At 35.4% G+C, this 16,610-nt stretch overlaps 1 protein-coding gene across 4 annotated transcripts in view; it reads left to right on the forward strand.

Moving 5' to 3' along the window:
* The window catches only part of flna (filamin A, alpha (actin binding protein 280)), a 55,031-nt gene that overhangs the window by 17,840 nt on the left and 20,581 nt on the right, over positions 1–16,610 (forward strand). For all 4 annotated transcript variants that reach the window (XM_087306871.1, XM_087306873.1, XM_087306872.1 and 1 more), the window contains exons 3-21: positions 2,386–2,637; positions 3,653–3,750; positions 4,388–4,535; positions 4,636–4,832; positions 4,953–5,115; positions 5,966–6,166; positions 10,239–10,376; positions 10,456–10,582; positions 12,255–12,391; positions 12,488–12,684; positions 13,344–13,457; positions 13,537–13,680; positions 14,217–14,340; positions 14,436–14,596; positions 14,676–14,766; positions 15,250–15,419; positions 15,535–15,652; positions 15,735–15,997; positions 16,216–16,534. In XM_087306871.1, coding sequence (XP_087162997.1) covers positions 2,386–2,637; positions 3,653–3,750; positions 4,388–4,535; positions 4,636–4,832; positions 4,953–5,115; positions 5,966–6,166; positions 10,239–10,376; positions 10,456–10,582; positions 12,255–12,391; positions 12,488–12,684; positions 13,344–13,457; positions 13,537–13,680; positions 14,217–14,340; positions 14,436–14,596; positions 14,676–14,766; positions 15,250–15,419; positions 15,535–15,652; positions 15,735–15,997; positions 16,216–16,534 — 3,162 coding nt within the window. The remainder of the gene's footprint in view (positions 1–2,385; positions 2,638–3,652; positions 3,751–4,387; positions 4,536–4,635; positions 4,833–4,952; positions 5,116–5,965; positions 6,167–10,238; positions 10,377–10,455; positions 10,583–12,254; positions 12,392–12,487; positions 12,685–13,343; positions 13,458–13,536; positions 13,681–14,216; positions 14,341–14,435; positions 14,597–14,675; positions 14,767–15,249; positions 15,420–15,534; positions 15,653–15,734; positions 15,998–16,215; positions 16,535–16,610) is intronic.

Genomic DNA, 16,610 nt, shown 5'->3' on the forward strand with positions numbered 1-16,610 from the left:
GTTTAGTCTTGAGATCTCTCTGACTGTCCTTTGTCTGCAAAAAGACCAGAGACATTCAAAGTCCATAAAAGGATTCAAACTCATTGTCAAAACATTGCATGCGACTTTAGTGGTTCAACTTTAAACATTCAAAACTCCAAGAGTATGCCAAAAAACTGTAAATATAAAACTCATTTAGCCTACATCTTCTCTCCAATGTCAGGCTGTGCATTTCCTAAGGTCAGTACAATGCTTTGCCAGACAGTAGCGCAACAAGCAAGCAAGGTATTGCCTATTGTAAATGAGCACTTTAAATGATACATGAGACATGGGGTCCAATTATGCCCCTTTTTACAAGATGTTAAATAAGTGTCAGTTCTTAGTGTGTTTAAAGTTTCAGCTCAAATAACCCACAAAAAAAAATTCACAACTCTTTGAAACTGCCCCTTTTGGGCTTTGATCCAAATTGTGCCATTTTGGTGACTGTCGCTTTAAATTCATATGAGATTGTTCTCCCAGCACTCTTTTCACATGAAGGTGGAGTTACAAACCTCTGTGCAGTATAGCAGCAGATTCAAAACAAGTTCTGTTTATCTCTGTGAGGAACTTAATGTCAAAAAAGTAGCTCAGAAAAAGATAGTCTATGAAGACTCCGGTTTTCACTTGTGCATCTTAAAACTCGTTTATAATGCACCTTAGTCGCTGACATTATCTTCAGCCGGTAGGGTGAAAACTTTAATTGTTGATGGCTGCTTCTCACTCAGGGCTGGCTATTCTAATAAGGAAGAGATCATCAATAATGGGCGGGACTCCCCCCCCCCCCCCCCCCTCTGATGACGCATACAAAGGGAGAATGTCAATCAAAGTGTTTTTTATGAAGTGTGATTTTTGTAAAAAAAAAAAAAAAAATGGACTTAAATACAATTTACCATTAGAAGCTTGCTATGTTTACACACTGCTTTCACACACCTGTGTTTAAACACCTTATAGAAGTGATTTTTGTATAATAGGTCCCTTTTAAAGTATTTTAATTAGTTTTTGGCAGCACAAAAGTGTTGTTGGAGCATCATATGATTACAGTTAAACCACTGAAGTCACATAGAATGTCTGGACTAACTTTGAACAACATCTCACAACCGTTGCTGCCTATGGAGGATGAGAGAGCTCTCGGATTTAATATAAAATCTTTTTAATTTGTGGTCTGAAGATCAATGTCTTGGGGATTTGAAATGACACAAGCTTTTTTTGATGAATTAACTCTGATGCCTACTTGACCCCTACACTCTGCCATGTGAAAAATGTGAAGATTGATTGTGCAGCCCTAATTATATAGGTGTTATGTTTTTAATAGTGTTCACGTCAGTTCAGGCTCATTAAATATTAAGAGCTACCACTTTGGATTTGAATAATTTATTAGTAAATGTGTGTGAGTAGAGGCAGTATTTTTGCCTGAACTGAAATCTAATCTTGAATAAAATGAATACAACGTTCACAATATGAGGGTCAGTTTAAGAGTTCATTTAAATCCCATATATGTCTTTAACAGTAAGTCATAATGACTTGCCTTAATAAGAGTATCTTAATGCCTTGGTTATATTAAAATAGCCTTCTGTTCTCTACAATGTTAGCTGCATCATCAGTGGAGCATGTTTCAGTTAAAACAGGAAGCTGCTCTGCCCTTCACTGCCCTGCCCTGTCCTAATCCACCCAGAAGTTACACATCCACCATCGATAAACAATTATCCACTTTCTAGCATCACTTGATCCTCTCATCTCAGCCTGGACCCCACTCAAATACTACATAGTACGCTGTAGGAAATGAGTGTGTGGTGGCTGAATGAATGGTTTTATCGGACCTTTGCAATTTGGGATGCCTATAACCACTTGCTGGATGGGCGTGTGCACTTGTTTAAGAGAAAGGGAAGTGAGAGTGTTGTATGAGGGTGTAGATCAGCGTGTTCAAATCTAGATTTCAACACCGGGTGGAGGGACTGTAGAGGAGATGATGGGTTTACATTTTGTTTCCCTATTTTCTTCTTTATTTAGGCAGAACATATAATAAAGGTCTATCAGGCATCATCTGGCTCTCCAAATTTAAAACTGAAATGTCCTCAAATGTACCTCAAATGGGACCATGCCAATGATCTGGACTATGACTATCCACACTCTGAATCTGAAGTTGTGCCAGCTTTAAATCTGAACGTTTCAAATATGCAGTGCAGATACAAGCGTTTCTTTGTTTGTTGGCCACTTCTCAGATGGTCATCAACATTTTGCACCGTCTTGTGCTGAGTTCTAAAAGGATTTGTTCCAGGTATACAGATGAACTCGGATGATTTAATCTCATTTAACTGGATGTGTTTTGGCAATCGGTGTGTAACTCTTTTCTCTGTCTTTGTGTTACAGACAGTAAGGCCATAGTGGATGGTAACCTGAAGCTGATCCTGGGTCTGATATGGACTCTTATTCTGCATTATTCCATCTCCATGCCCATGTGGGACGAGGAAGAGGAGAGCGAGGAAAGCAAGCAGAAGACGCCCAAGCAGAGGCTCCTCGGATGGATCCAGAACAAGCTGCCCGAGCTGCCAATCACCAACTTCAGCCGCGATTGGCAGTCAGGGAAAGCCCTTGGCGCTCTGGTGGACAGTTGTGCTCCAGGTAAACCAGGGATCTGATGTAGTTTATTGGTACTGAGAAGTTCTCAGGGTTTGATAGGTCCATTGAAGTTAAAATAAAAGTTATTTTATTATTATTATTATTTTTTAAAAGATGTTAGTCTTAAGGATATCGATAATTGAACGCGCTCTAAAAAGTGACACATATATAGTGACAATAGATATAAAAGCCTATATTTAATCATGTAAAGCTTGTAGTTTGTTACTTTTCCCCTAAATGGATCAACGTTTTTTTTTCCCTTTACATCACCTCAAACTCCAGTTTCTCATCAAATCTTGACCAATCAAATCTCTATTGTCTGACATGCCCCGCCCCCTTCAAGACTCTCCTCATTTGCTTTTCATTTAATTGATGTGATCAAGCAATCTCACTGGCAGAGCTGTGATTAAAATCCCAATGCTATTGGCTGTTTTTTTTAAAGAGGATGAGCTACTTGATGTCCTACCCTTTCTTTGAGTTTCATTTGAGATGGTCAAACAGCGAATAAAAAAAAAAATGCACATTTCAAAGCACTTCATGGTACTTTTTAAACCCTCAACTCATTTAAAAATTCATTATTGTTGGCCTTGATGAACTATTGTTATGAGACTGGAAATATGGCATTGACACCCTGTGTATACCTTGTATTAATATGTTATGTGTACAGAAGTGACATGTTCATTGTTATACATTTATCTTAATATCTGGCATTGAAAAGGGCTTTACTTACCCCCCCCCCCCCCCATCCAATTGTGTATTTATTTTTCTTAACCATGGATGCTCTCTGTAACTAAACTTTTAGATCTTCATTCACCGTTTTTGCTTATGAGCCCTTAACTGCACCCCAAATAAATAAATACAAAATTAAAATATAACATTTAATTTTTCATCTCACAACCTTAATACCAACACAGAAGAGTCTTTATTTATATATATATAAAATTGTATGTTAAAACTTGTTAATGACCCAGTCCTTAATAGCTGATACAAATGTATGTTTATTCTTTTTGGTTTGCAGGTCTGTGTCCAGACTGGGATTCCTGGGACCAGACCAAGCCTGTGGACAATGCCAGAGAGGCCATGCAGCAGGCTGATGACTGGCTCGGTGTTCCTCAGGTACTTGATTCAATTTTCTTCAACTCCTGAATAATCAAAGAACAGAATGTTCTCGAGCCCCTACCAGGCATGTTTCTAATTCAGTTCTTCAACCATAGACTTTGCATTTGTTTCCATTCTGATTCAGGTCATGGTGAAACCACAAAGACATTCACCTTTATCACGACACCTACCGTTTTGTACATTACAGATGCATTACGGGATGTCACTTACTAATACAGTGGTGCTTTTGATATTTACTTAATTTTTTTGGTAACAATTAAAATTGTGAACAAGTTAAGCAATTATAAAAGGGAACTAAGCCAAATCACTTTCTCAACCAATGAGTAATGAAAGTACCCGATTAAGTTTCTGTCATGGTGTGCTGCTGGTGTGCCAAACTTGGCATGTTGCGTGCCACCAGTTATGCATGTGGTTAGATTAGTTTCCACCCTCAGGATAGAAATCACTATGATAGACTTTTTCTCCTTGCGTGTGTTCTGCCACTCATCACAAACTTCCCCTTGGCCTTGACTCAGAGACAACATGTTTTCCTAATTGAAAACTTAGTTTGAAGCTCTTGTTTAGTACAATTTTTACCAGTTGTATGCACTTCTGGTTGGCTTGTCTTAAATCCCATGCCTTCTTTCCTCCTAAGGTCATCACACCAGAAGAAATCGTTGATCCCAATGTGGACGAGCACTCCGTTATGACTTACCTGTCCCAGTTTCCCAAAGCCAAACTCAAGCCTGGTGCCCCTCTGAGGCCCAAACTCAATCCCAAAAAGGCCCGTGCTTATGGACCAGGTAAACCCTGAACAGCTTTGTTTGCGGTTTTAGGTTTTTTTTGATGTTTTAAAAGTTCTTGTGAAATGAAGCCTAATGGGTATTGCTCTCTGCTGTGCAGGTATTGAGCCAACAGGTAATGTTGTGATGAAGAAGGCTGTGTTCACTGTTGAGACCATCAGCGCTGGTCAGGGTGAGGTACTGGTTTATGTCGAGGACCCCGCTGGACACCGCGAGGAGGCCAAAGTCACAGCCAACAATGACAAGAACCGCACCTACTCAGTATTCTATGTGCCAAAAGTCACTGGACAACACAAGGTACCCAGAACTGTTTGTATAAGTTAGCGATTGAATGGGTTGAAATGGAATTGGTGGCTTTTAACGTAAGGTCTGTCTTGCCTGTCTTTTTAATAGACCGATTTATGTGTGTTTTCCTAGGTGACAGTGCTGTTTGCAGGGCAACACATCTCTAAGAGCCCGTTTGAGGTGGATGTGGGAATGGCTCAGGGAGACTCCAGCAAGGTCACTGCCCAGGGCCCAGGACTCGAGCCTGCAGGCAACATTGCCAACAAAACCACATACTTTGATGTCTACACAGCTGGTACTTGCCCTCAGTGTGTCATGAATAGAATGTCTAGATGGGAAAACAGGCTTGTTTTGGTTGCTGCTGATGCTTAAAATAAATCAAATATTTTTAAATAAATGTATTAATATAAATATTCATCATCATATTTGAATTACATTTTTAATGAGCACTTTATATTTCAAAGGCAATAAATGCAATACATCTATGGTAAATAAGCAAGCAAAATAATTTACCTTAATTGAGTTATCTGAATAAGTTAAAGGGCAATTTATTAAATATTATTATCATTAAAAATTATTTTGTTTATCACATTGCTTATAAATAATTTGCAGACAAAATAAGCTTGTTTTAATTATTTTTTAATGAATCTCAAAGATATTTGACATTTAAAGCATATTTTAGTGTTTAATTGTAGTAATTTTGTATAAGAAACGCAAAAGTGTTTTTAAATGTTTGTTAATAATAAACTATAAAAACAAATAAACTGTTATTCAATATGGTAAAAAACTGTTTCAAATAAGCAAAATGAGCGTTTTATTTTTAGTCATTTATTTAAATACTGCTTATTTTGCACACTTAAAGTAAAAAAGAAAAAAAAAAGTAAACTATATAAGGGCACAATGTGTTTCTCTGTGTGTGTTTTATGTTTCCAAATAAACAATAAATAGCTTACTTATACACTTTTATTTGCTAGTATTTTTAATCCCATACATTAAAAATACAGATCAAATAAGCATTTTATTTTATTTATTGTTTAACTTTACTTTTTTTTTTTTTCTCTAAATCAGACAAAAAAAATTTTATTTAAAAAACAAAACCAAAAGGCAAAATGGTCTTTATGTAACAGCAGATTGTTCTCTCTTAGGTGCTGGAGTAGGAGAGGTGGAGGTGGTCATCATGGACCCCAGTGGAAAGAAGGACACGGTTGAGTGCAGTGTCGAGGATAAAGGCAACAGCAGCTACCGATGCACCTACAAGCCCACTCAGGAGGGACAGCACATCATTTACATCACCTTTGCCGGGGGACAGATCTCCAAGAGCCCTTACACTGTCAATGTGGGAGAGGGTAAGAGCCAGGGCAGGGCCAAGCATGAGTCACTCCCTCCAGATATTTGTCATTTTAGCAGTTGCAGAATTGAATGCAAATGCGGAGCTTTTCTTTTTTTTTTAATGAAACCGTATTCTTACAATGAAAGATCAAGTTAATTTGTGTGGCGTGGCTTTGATCCACTTATCCAAAGTGTTCATATGTCATAAGACATTGTTAGTCTTTGAAGTTGGCATGGGATTCACACTTATTTAAAAATGTTTTTTTTTTTTAAAGAAAAAAATGTTACATTAATGCACATCAGTAGTTTGTCAGTAACATACATTTTTTTTAATCTATGTGCCAGTAAAAAAACATAATAAATAATTGGAAATCCAGCGACCGCAATATTCAAACTCTTGGGAACAAATGTGGTTGGAACGGTGTTCTCTGGAATACCTCTCAAGCGGTGGATATTCTCATTGCTTTGTCGCCGGACTGCATCATAGCTCATTACCATAAAGTTGACTTGATTTCAACTCTCCTCGACACCCACACCGGCAAAGGCCGTGCCTCTTATTGCTGCTGGCTCCTATTGAAAATTAATGACTTCCAGTTACGTTGACGCTCTCACCGCTTTTGGTGTGAATGCAGAGTAACAATAATTTGTCTCTTTATTATTAGTTTAATTTTATTATTGACAATTAAATGATTGTTTTTTCATTTCATCTGTCTTTTTTATTTTGGTAGACTGATAAATGCATTGTGTAAAATACATATATTTTAGCTCCACTCTTCCAATGCTAAGGATTTTGCTAGTGTTTTTTTTTTTGTTATTTTGATGATTTATAGCCTATAATGTATCAAAAAATGACACTAGTCTTTATACAGTTAAGAGTAGTTTCTTTGCAGATCTGACTTCTCTAAAGCCTAGTGTGTCTTGAAATAAATAATGAATACAAATTTGTGTATATTTTACTGCATGATAAATGCAGCAAATATTGAAAAAAAAAAAACGGCCCCAAAACAAGTCATTTTAGGCAAGAAAAAATTCCTGTGAAATCCTAAAGGGTCTGTTGAATGTGTTCAGTGTGAAAGGCAGGAAAGGGAAGTAGATGAAGAAGATATTGACACAGGACACAGTTTGAGGCATGGGAAGTCTATTACTACTGAATAGACTGTCTAGTGCGTGTTTTGTTTTATGTGTTCTTGCTTTGTGTTCTTCTATTCTCTCTGTTCTTTTTCTTGTCTTTTTCCCTTCACTGGCAATTGTCTCTCCTTTTGAAGGACGGATGTCGTCTGCATCCACTGGTATCTCTCCTTCTCTCTTTGGATCGGCCTCCTTTTGGCTTTCGATGTCATTTCCTGTTTCCTTGGATAGTTCTTGGGTACTTGACCTGCTGCTTTTCTGTCAATCTCCTTTTGTTTTCCTGTTTGGTTGCCGATATTGGAAAAATTTGATATTGCAGTATTTTATTTTTTTTTATTATTAATTTTTATTTATTTATTTTTAATATTACATCACTAATACGGTTTCACCAGATCCATTTTAATGTTTTTCTGGAGAGTCTAATAGTTTTCAGTATCTCACTTACAGTTGCTGTTTTTTTTTCTAGTCCAAATAACTAAATTCTTCAATCAAATAAACATGCTTTGTTTTTACTTTCAGAATTGATGTCAAAATTAATTTAAGTCAAACTTAAAACAAGTAAAATAATCGGTAACACTATTTTGATGGTCCATTTGAGTATTGGTAGACTGTCTGCACAATATCTTTTGTTACAGACATTCAACAAACATTTATTTGACTATAAGAAACTTTGCAAACACATGTCAACCAACCCTAACCCCAACCTAACAGTCTACTGATATTGTAATGAGAATTAGTTGCAATGTAACTTAACAAACAGACCATCAAAATAAAGTGTGACCAAATAATCTGCCAAAGGGGTAAGTAAAAGCTTGTTTTTGGTTTGAAATTTAGTTTTCTGGACTAGAAATGAGACAAATTCTCTAATATATTTCAGACACAACATTGCGTATTCTGCGATGTGACCATTGTAATTGTGCACATTGCTATTTCAATGATGAAACGATATTGTGTAGCCTTATTACAGCATTTATGTTAGTTAAAAATAAATTTTATTAGGTTTATTATATTATTTAGCTCCATTTAATAAAACTATTTATAAAAAATAATAATAATAAATCCTTTCATGTACTTTACATCATAAGTGTAATAAAACAAATCTAACCAAATTGTAAAGCAATAACAACAAATAGGCCCATAAAGAATGAGAGCATCTTAAGTTAAAATCTTGTGCATATCATAGGCAAAATTAAAGTAAAATTGCCCTATTAAATCTTAATGTGCATTTAAATATCGCTTTAAATAAAAATCTGAATATTTTAAAATGCAATCTAAGTGTAAATTAAAATAAATAATCAAGATGTGCCCATGATAACAATATCATGCATGTTTATTAAAAGTACATAGTGTTATTTGATATTTGCAAGTAAAGTCCAGTACAGCGTTTCTCAACCATGTTCCTGAAGGACCACCAGCTCTGCACATTTTCCTTTTCTCCTTAACCAAACACACATGATTCAGATCATCAGCTCATTAGCAGAGCCTGAAAGACCTGTAATGTGTGCGACAGACAAATGAGACATCAAAAACATGCAGTGTTGGTGTTCCTCTAGGAGCGTGGTTGAGAAACACTGGTCTAGTATAGTAAGTATAGTCTCATTACATCACCTTGGATCGGTGACTTAATCGACCTGAAAAGATTTAACTGCCCATATAAGTGCTAATCGGTGTTCGTGCCTCAGGAGACTTGTGTAGACAACGTTATTCATGCTTCTGGAAGCCAAGTAAAATTGCTGTGACTCAGTAATGTGTGCTACAGGAGTCAAATGGAACATTGAAAATAGCATTTTATTATCAGACAGTTTTTCCACCAGTTATTCAGCACTGTGCAGTCATTCTTGCCACAATCACTTCCTCTTGTGAGGATATTCTGCTCAAAACAGAAAAAGATAAGAATTTAGTCTACAAGTAGAGCCTAATATCGGATCCTCAACATGCACTGGGTTTTCCTGCCTGTCTTTCTAAAAAAAAATTCAATTCAAGTTTAGAGTCCAAATATGAAAGCTTAATAAAATATAATTTTGTTTTGTTTTGGCATTGCACTGTAATCCTTTAATTCTTTTATTATGTCACAAAATCATGTAAATCATGTTAATGTGTGATTTAGTCATAATGGTCACACTTTACGTTAAGGTTTCATTAGTCCATACATTTTAATAATATGATATTAATATGAACAATACTTGTACAGCATTTATTCCTCATTAATAATGCATTAGTAAATGTATTTAGATGTAACCACATCTAAATTCTTGATTATTAACATTAGTTAATTCACCATAAGTTTACATGAATTGGTAATGAACAACTGTATTTTCATTACCAAGCATAAACAAACAATAACAACCTTTATTACAGTATGTGTTTATGTTAGTTAATGTTAGTAAATGCATTAAGTAACATTAGCCAATACAAACGTATTGTAAAGTGTTACCATCATCGTTTATTGACGATCACATTAAAAAACTTTAAATTTGTTTTTTATTTATTATTATTATTATTATTATTATTATTATTATTATTATTATTATTATTTGTATCTGTATAAAGTTCAAGCTAAATAATAGCTCTTTAAATTAAATTAATTTATTTATTTATTTATGCCTTTTTGTCTTTGACCCAAACACAGATTCAGAAAGTATTTTCCTGACATGTTAAAACCCTTACACTTGTATACAATTAAAAATTGGAAAATTATAAAATCTGAAATGACAATTATGAGAAAAGGTCAAAGTTATGATTTAAGTATCACAGTGTGACTGAGTTAATTTAACTGGTTGTATTTTTCCATCCATTAGAAAGTGTTATGGTAAAGTCTGTACAATATTGATAATAATAATAATAATAGGTTTTACTGTTTATTGCAGATATATAGAGCTCAACTTGTACAGCACTTTCATGAATGGATGTGTTCAACTGCTAACTACAGTTTGTTCTGACTTGCTTGTATGTTCTCACCAGCCTGTAATCCAAGCCTGTGTACAGCCAAGGGCCGCGGTCTGCAGCCTAAAGGCCTGAGGGTCAAGGAGACCGCCGAGTTTAAGGTTTACACCAAAGGAGCAGGAACCGGAGACCTCAAAGTTACCATCAAAGGGCCCAGTGAGTGGACGTCTATATTAATGCTGCAGTGCTAGATGATTTATCATGCAGTTACTCAACTGTGGTATTTCTTAAACAGAGGGTCTCGAGGAGCCCTGTAAGAAGAAGGATTTGGGAGACGGCGTGTACAGCTTTGATTATTACCCCTCCACACCTGGAAATTACATCATCACCATCACATGGGGCGGTCAACACATCCCACGCAGGTGAAATACAATATTTATATACTTATTAAAGTTAGCAAGAAGCATCATTTTTAAAGGGAAAGTTTACCCAAAAATGTAAATCTGCCATCGTTTACTCATCCTCCACCTCACCTTTGTTTCTTTTGTTGTTGATATTCTAAAGATTGTTGCTTATCAATTGCTGTTTTTTTTCCCCAACGTTTTTCGAATTATCTTATTTTTGAGACCAAATGTTGAAACCATATTGGTTTAAGATAATCCTACACCACCTAAAATTAAAACACTGAACAGTCAATTGACCCTAAATAGGAGAGTATAGGAATTGGTATTACTAATCATTTGGCTGGTAGTTATCTGAAGAAACCTGAGAACATGTCATTCAGTTTGATTATCAAATGGCAAAGACTGCATTGTTTTGTAATTTGAAGCACAGCACTGCTATGCTTTGACACGAGCAGCTCATTGTAAACATGTTTCCAGTGTCTCGGTTTGCGGTAAATGATCCACACATACTCATTCTCTGCAAGTGCTACAAGTGTGCTAAATCTTCTCAAGTGTACGAGGCAAATTTTTATTTGTTTGTTATTTTTATATTATTATATTATATTTATATAATTTATATTATTATATTTGATTATATTAGATTTTATTTATTTTATGTATATTTTTATGTTTATTATATTAATTATTATTATTTATGTTTTATTTTAATATAATTTTTATATTATTATTATTATTAATATTATTAATAATAATATTATATTATATTTGTATATTTACATTAGTATATATATATATATATATATATATATATATATATATATGATTATTATATTGTATTTATATTGTTTATATTGTTTATATTATTATATTATATTTGTATTGTTTATATTATTATATTATATTTGTATTATATTTATGATTTATTTTTATTTTTATTTGTTTATATTTATGACTTATATTTATATTATATTTATGATTATTATATGTATATTGTATTTATATTTGTGCTTATTATTATTATTATTATTATTATATTTGTATTATATTTGTATTTATATTTGTGCATATTATATTTATATTTTTATTTGTTTGTATTATGTTTTATATTATAGTTGTTATTATGTTAATTATATTTATAAATATTATAATATATTATATTTGTTTATATTCTTTTTATATTATATTTATATTTTTATTTGTTTACATTTTTTATATTTATTATATATTATTATTATTATTATTATTATTATTATTATTATTGTTATTGTTATTTTTAATTGTATTATATTTATTTTGTATTTGTTTATTTATTTATTTATTTTATTTTGTGTGTGAATAAACTGTTGTACTTATAATATTGTAAAATGTTGTTTAAAGCTATTGTAAGTCTTTAATTCCATTTCCTTGGAGTACTGATAAAAAAGGAATTAAATTAAAGTCAGAGTGTTATCAATACTTATTTTTTTTAAATTCATAATTAAATAAATTATAATAAATATTATCAAAACCAATGACAAAAAGATTAATGTAAGATTATAATTAAAAATTAAATGTGTTTCTTTTAAATTTTGTGTGTTAAAAATATATTTGTTCATAAAATATTTGGCAGTTTGGGGAAAAAAGTGCTAGTCCTTGATGTTCTGTTTAAATGACAGAATGAACGCATCTTTTTTCTCCTTCCTCTCTCCAGCCCGTTTGAGGTGAAGATCGGGTCTGAAGCAGGACCGCAGCAGGTCAGGGCGTGGGGTCCAGGACTAGAGAGTGGCGTTGTGGGCAAATCTGCTGACTTTGTTGTGGAAGCTGTTGGTGATGATGTGGGCACTTTAGGTATGTTCAACTAAATTTAATTACAGTTTATTTTGAAAAGCATACAGTTATTTTATTTTTTTAATTCAATACAAATTGTGTGTACTCTCCTTTCAGGTTTCTCTGTTGAAGGCCCTTCCCCGGCTAAGATTGAATGTGATGATAAGGGAGATGGTTCATGTGACGTGAGGTACTGGCCCACCGAACCGGGTGAATATGCAGTTCATGTGCTCTGTAAGAATGAGGACATCCAGCTCAGCCCTTTCATGGCTGAAATCATGCCCGCCCCAGGAAAAGACTTTTATCCTGACAAGGTAATAAATCTGGACTCTAGAAGCGTTTCATGTGAAAAATTATTCCTAGCATATACAGCTATTGTACAAATTTAAGAGGCCACTTGGAAATTCTCATTCTCAGGACATAAGATTTCTAGCGATGTGTGTTAGATTAACACAAACCTTTTGATTGGTTCTGAAATTAAATGTCTAAATGTTTCTTTCGAATTAGAATTTTTTAATAGAGATGTTTCTCTTTAGAGCATAAAATGTCAATTATTCAGAATAACAGAAAGGATGCCTTTTTTCCCTCAAAAGTTCATATTTATTTTCAGGCAAAACAATGGCAATGCTTTTAATTAGTCAAGAAAGCAATGTTTAGTGGGATAACACCAATGTTCAGGCACAATGAAAAAAGTAGATATTCTAACCAACTGTCATTTTCTTGGAAAAACAAAACAAAATCCAAAGCTCTAAATTGCAGTATTTTAATAATTTGTAAGTACCTATATAGTTTGTGTGTCTATAATGTATTCAAAATTTATTCATATGCAGTGAAATGCTTACACGACCACTCGTGGCCTTAAAAATATTAACAATGACATCTAAATATTTAAAAACTTTAGATCTACACATGCAGTGTAATGTGTTTATGCGGTTTTATTAATGTATTTTTGACATGTCATTTTCTAAATCAGGTGAAGGCTTATGGCCCCGGTCTGCAGAGCTCAGGCCTGTCAGTTGGCAAACCAGCCGAGTTTACCGTGGATGCCAAACTGGGTGGCAAAGCTCCTCTGAAGATTCAAGCTCAGGTCTGAATCTTACTTTGATTCAGAAAGACTAAGTTTAATTTCTGAAAAGGAAAGTGCTAACGCTTTCTCTCCATCTCAGGACCGTGATGGAAACCCAGTCGATGTGCAGGTGAAGGACAATGGAAATGGGACATACAGCTGCAGCTACACCCCTCGCAAACCAGTCAAACACACTGTGATGGTGTCCTGGGGCGGCGTCAACATCCCAGAGAGCCCGTTCAGAGTGAGTTCAAATCCTTAGGTTCTTAAATAATTGCTGTTTGAACACTTTATTTAAAGCCTTCTATACAGATTTACTAATCACTTTGCAAATGCAAAACCCCTGTCAGGATTTTGAAAAGAGTGATAAAGCTGAGGGAAGTTATTCTTGTGGCTGACCTTATTGCATATGTATTTAAGAGTTTTGCTATTGGATGTAAAATTTGTGTGAGGAGAATATTTAAATAAATCATGTAACATTATTAGCAAAGGTTTGCTGTAGTGTTTTTACTAGTCTTTCTACTATTATTGAACACTCTTTGATTAAATCTTTACTGGATTTTTTCCTCTGATCAGTTCAGTCTGTTAGGATCATGCATCTGGGAGTAAAAATTGAATATCTGCTTTATATTGTCATAAAAATTAAAACGGTAGATGAATTGAAATAACACTGACAGAGTGAAATTAGTCTTTGCTTTGATTGTATCAAACCCTTTAATGTTTTTTTTTTTTTCATACTGAAAATCCTCCTAATTTGTTTTCACTGTGTTTGTTGCGCAGATGAACATTGGGGCAGGGTGTCATCCCAATAAGGTGAAAGTATCTGGACCTGGAGTGGCCAAGACAGGCCTCAAAGCATATGATCCAACATACTTTACTGTGGATTGTGCTGAGGCTGGACAGGGTAATGGCTTTTAATCCCCTGATGCAAGTTATTCTCATTCTGTAATTTGGGAACAAATAAGCTTTATTTATTTATTTGTGGTTCTTTCTGTTTAGGCGACATCAGCATAGGCATCAAATGTGCTGCAGGTGTGGTGGGACCTGCTGAGGCTGACATAGACTTCGACATCATTAGAAATGACAACGACACATTTACTGTTAAATACACTCCTCCTGGAGCGGGCAGCTACACCATCATGGTGCTGTTTGCTGATCAGGTGAGAAGAAGTGCAAGTAAATGAGGTGATTGATCTAGTTGGGATTTTTTTTTATTCACACCAAGCTTATGTTTTCTAGACCATTCCCATGACACCCATCAGAATTAAGGTTGATCCCTCTCATGATGCAAGCAAGGTTAAAGCTGAGGGGCCTGGACTTAGCCGTTCTGGTAAGATAATGGACACAAAACTAACTTGTGCGTCCCTGCTTATAATGATGGCAGCAAATTAGACATTTTTAAGTACTTTCAAGCGTCTACCTCAGTGATTCCTAGTGTTGTTATAATCCTGCAAAATAGAAATTGTAACTTGGTAATGTATTTTGGTATCCAAAGATGTTCTTGGAAGATTTTGATAGTAGTTTTTTATTGCTATGACAGAAAAAGGAAAGGGCAAAATTAAGTCACAATAAAAATGCATAGTATTTCTTATTTAGTTTATTATGGTACTAAAAAGAACCTCTTTTAGTATTACCCCTTTTTTTAAGAAAACTGTAATGTTTTTAATAATAGTAATGGTGGTAATAAATATGTGATTTAGTTTAATACTCATTTATTTTTAATTAAATTACGATATACTTTAAAATTTAAAATCAGTGCATCTAATCTAGCCTCAAATCAGTGATAGAAAAAAATGACTTATTTCTCTTCAAGGTGTGGAGCTGAACAAACCCACTCACTTCACTGTGAACACAAAGGCTGCAGGCAAGGCCAAGCTTGATGCTCAGTTCACTGGACCCAACAAGGGAGATGCAGTCCGTGACTTCGACATAATCGACAACCATGATGGCACTCACACTGTCAAATATACCCCTGTCCAACAGGTAAGCACGCATTGGATGTTTCCTTCGCATGACTGCTTGGCTTTGAACCGAATATTGTCATTTTAATTCCAACCGTGAGTACAAGAGAAATGTTACCATCTCATTTCTGCTATAGGGCAACATGGGTTTGAATGTCACCTACGGTGGTGACCCTATTCCCAAGAGCCCATTTGCAGTAGCAATTGCCCCCTCTCTGGACCTCAGTAAAGTTAAAGTGGCTGGTCTTGGAAGTAGTAAGTAATCTATTTCCTTGTTTTGTTTGTAATGGAATACCCTTAGAATTACCACATATCAAACGGTTTGCTCTTTCTACAGAAATGACTGTTGGAAAGGATCAGGAGATCACAGTCAAATCTAAAGGTGCAGGCGGTCAGGGCAAAGTTGGCGCAAAGGTTACTGGTCCATCTGCTAAATCAGTGCCCTGTAAAGTTGAACCAGGCCTGAGCCCAGAAACCAGCCAAGTTCGTTTTATCCCAAGAGATAAGGGACCCTATGAGGTGGAACTGACATATGATGGCGCCCCCATCCCTGGCAGTCCATTCCCCATCGAAGCCATTGCACCTACTGACCCATCCAAGGTGAGAGCACTTTGGAAATGAAGTTAAACATTACTGCTGGTTTAACAAGACGACAAAAAGGCGTCAGGAAAACTCTCTCGTGGGCTGTTTAGTCTATAAACTAATTTTCTTAGTGTTGCGCAACACCTCAGACTTGGCATCTGAGCCTCATGTTGGCTTTAGCGGCAGAGAAAATGTACTCTTTGATCCATATCCTGACATTTTGTTCTCATGTGTAGGTGCGATGCTCTGGGCCAGGACTGGAGCGGGCGAAGGTTGGCGAGCCTGGACAGTTTGTGGTGGATTGCACTAATGCTGGCCCTGCTGAGTTGACCATCGAGATCATCTCTGACAATGGCACTGAGGCTGAAGTCCACATTCAAGACAACGGCGACGGGACCTACACCATCACTTACGTCCCTCTCTACCCTGGAGCCTATACCCTCACCATCCGCTACGGGGACCAGGATGTGCCAAACTTCCCAGCAAGACTCCATGTGGAGCCTGCTGTGGAGACCAGTGGAGTGAAAGTGTTCGGACCCGGAGTGGAGGGCAAAGGTAGTGCAGATTTCTGAGATTTGTTTCAGGAATCCGCTGTCTGTATTTGGATATTTGGTTACTTTTGAATGTTCGC

This window comes from Danio rerio, chromosome 23 (assembly GCF_052040795.2).
Source record: "Danio rerio strain M-AB ecotype USA chromosome 23, GRCz13ab, whole genome shotgun sequence".
Classification (NCBI taxonomy): domain Eukaryota; kingdom Metazoa; phylum Chordata; class Actinopteri; order Cypriniformes; family Danionidae; genus Danio; species Danio rerio.